At 47.7% G+C, this 3257-nt stretch overlaps 1 protein-coding gene across 1 annotated transcript in view; it reads right to left on the bottom strand.

Moving 5' to 3' along the window:
• Positions 1 to 1731: 1731 nt before the first annotated feature.
• Positions 1732 to 3257, bottom strand: part of nptx2a (neuronal pentraxin 2a) — a gene marked incomplete at both ends in the record, with an annotated part of 49099 nt that continues 47573 nt past the window's right edge. The window contains one exon of the mRNA XM_084070809.1: positions 1732 to 1959. Coding sequence (XP_083926935.1) covers positions 1732 to 1959 — 228 coding nt within the window. The remainder of the gene's footprint in view (positions 1960 to 3257) is intronic.

Here is a 3257-nt window from a genome sequence, read left to right on the forward strand (position 1 = left end):
TTGGTTGAAGGTCGGGCCCCAGTCCCTCCCTCCCCCCGTAGGGCACTGAGGCTGGGCAGACGCCCCCCCACCCCCCCCCCCCCACTCCACAAGCGTCTTGTCTCGCTGCCAGGCTTCCAAAGCAGCTGGTCTGACTTTGCTTTTAACACATTAAGACATGGGAACGCATCTGTGTCATTTTTTTGATTTCTTTGGCTATTCCAAAATTGCAGATACACGAGCGTTTTTTTTTTTTTTTCATGAACATTTGGGCAAATCTTTGAATTTATATATTTTTTTAAAGCAAACATTTTTCAAAATTTCAAATCTTTGCTTCTTGGGGGGTCCCTGGAACAACATATTTTGAGATGGGGGGTCCGCAGCCAAATACATATCATTTTGGGGGCCCTTGACAGTTTGAGAACCACTGATTATACTATAGCAAACATACCTTTTTTTCAAAAAATAGCAGATCTACTTAAGCTGTATGTCTGCTATTTTTGAATAGCCCAATTAAATCTAAAAAACGACACGGATGCGTTCCCGGTCTCGATGGGTTAACCTGAGCGGCGAGGAAAGCGGCTTGGGACGCACAGCAGCAGCAGCAGCTCCAAGGGAGAGATATAGGTATTAAACCCAGACTTATAAGAAACAACAATATCTTCCTCCTCCCTCGCGGGGTTAATCTGTGGAGGCGTTTCACACGGAGGAAAAAGAGTGCACACACAGACACAGACACACACACACACACACACACACACACACACACACACACACACACACACACACACACACACACACACACACACACACACACACACACACACACACACACACACACATACCCTTACATAACGTCATGTGCACGCGCAAACGCTCAAGTTTAAACACACACTGGTGCATGTGAATCTGACAAGACAGCATGCGCCGGCACTTTTTTCTTTTTTTTTTTCGTTAGAAATCGTCTCCTCTTGCAACTGGCGCTTGCAACATGCAGAGAAAAAGTTCTGATCCCTCCCGATTGATCGACGACGAGTCTCTTTGTGCTCCAGCTACGGCGTTAATCAGCCGAGAAACCCTAAATATCCACCCTGTCCGTGCCTCGGATTTCAGCCTCTCCGTTGCGCTCTTCAAACGGAACATAAGCTCGCAGCGTGTAGCAAGCGCTCCGCCATGCAACTCAGGAACGGTGTTCTTTTAGCACATCAAAAGCCTTTTTTCTTTTTGAGCTGACAATTCCACTACAAATAGAAGTGCAGCATTGTGAGAACCCAACGGGCGGGGGGGCGGGCGGGCTAGGGAGGGAGGAGGAGGGGGGATGCAACCGAAAAACCAGGATTCCAAAAAGCGAGGAGGGGATTCCACAGAAACCAACAGCTATAGCGTATAACGGAACTAGCACAGAATGTCAGCGGATCAGAAAGATTACAGTGGATTGGTGCAGTAGAGTTCACGAGATACAGGCCTCGCCTGAAGCCGAAAAGGCGAAATCTCTTGATCTGGTTCATGTCTCAATGGAATGGACGTGAACTCTCGAACCTTAGAGCGTGAGTCGTCTATTAAACATCAGGTGATGACCGTGATATGACCAACACCTCAATGTATCCTTAAGTCTGTAAACAAAGTTGATTCCCCCTGTGTGCACACAAAAAAACCCTCCTTTCACGTGCACGGAGACACCAAAAAACGACTCCACTTTTAGACGCTGCTATATTATCCCAGAATCTGTCGGGAGTGAAAAAAAAAATCCTTTTAGGAATCGAAGGCGCGGTCTTCACAGATCTCCAGCGCAGATTTGGTGGCGCCGCCCAGCACCTCCACGTTGGCGTCCACCCAGGGGATGACGTTGCCCGGCATGTAGGCGGAGCAGTTGGCCATGCCGATGATGTCGGCGGGCCGCAGCACGCGGTCCCACATGTTGAACTGACTCATCTCGCCCACAAAGGCCTGGGTGGCGTCGAAGCGACCGCCCACGATGTCCTGCACAGAGGAGAGAGAGAGAGAGGTGTGAGGTCACAAGTCTGAGGTTTGTGTTTTAAGCATGTTTTAAATGCAGTTAATCTGAATCCTATAGTGTTCCTACTCTGGGGAGAAATTTCGCATTCTGAGTACCCCGATCAACTAAGTAGGCTACAGGGCCATGGGAAGAGGACTTAATTTAGGGGTGCTGTAGTAGGAAGTACATTTTTTCCTTTTTGGGGGGGAAGGGGCACTGCACTCAGGCACTATTATCATCCCATAGTTATGGTCCAGTAGGTCCCTACTGGCCTACCAGGAGGCTCTGGTAGGCCGTTATCAGCCACTCCTTTGGGTGATTTAAGCAATATTACACAAGAGGGTGTGCTTTACCGTCATTATTGGCACGCCAGTGATGCGGTCAGGAACGAGGCGAAGCCGAGTTCCGCCAGCATCACTGAAGTGCCAATAATGTAAGGTAAAGCACACCCTCGAGTGTAATATTGCGATTATACAACAGTTACCAACAAAACACATCCAAATGTATTCATATTGTGGGGCAATTAATAATAAAAATGTTTCGCTATTGTCCGTTTCCCTGTAAAGAGAAGAGTTTTTGACTGAGAGACATTAAATAGTCCCTGTAGCAGTGCTTTGAGTTTGAGGCACCGTCTCATCAACACAGCTGAGCTATCAATGCTTGCGCAGTGGAATGAATTCCAGTAGGCTATAGGCTCCGTCGTACGACCGTGTCACGCGGCCAAAATAACTGATCTACAAGCTGACAATGCGTCGCGACGGCGACGCGTTGTGAACTTTTAGATCGGCTATTTTCGCTGTGCGATACCTTTGTACGATAAAGTATAACATACACTGGACTGTTAACGAAATGGGAGTAATTTTACTTTACACAGGAGGATATTTATAACCTTCTAACCATTGATCAACCGTAAGTCCACCAAATAAGTCAAAATTAACAACATAGTCCATTTTGCATAGCTGTTTGTTCTCCAGTGGCGACGGTGGGTCAGGCTACTGTCTGTTTGTTTTCGTACCGTGGGACAGCGTGACTTCACAGCACAGCTGTGCCATATATGGTCTAATCAGGTGCGGACTCCAGTGCGGAGTGATTTATTAATGTGATTCGGCCCGTGCTATGATGCTGGTTTGAAGCACGGCTAGATAGCTATTTCAGCCAATCAGATTGCTTGGTCGGAACTACCTGTTGTATAATCAATGTTAACCAAGTTCCAGAGCCTACCAGAGCCTCCTGCTAGGCCAGCAGGGACCTACTGGGACCATAGCTATCGGATGTTAAGGGT

The sequence above is a fragment of the Gymnoscopelus microlampas genome, assembly GCF_963454915.1.
Source record: "Gymnoscopelus microlampas genome assembly, chromosome: 11".
NCBI classification, from domain to species: Eukaryota; Metazoa; Chordata; class Actinopteri; order Myctophiformes; family Myctophidae; genus Gymnoscopelus; species Gymnoscopelus microlampas.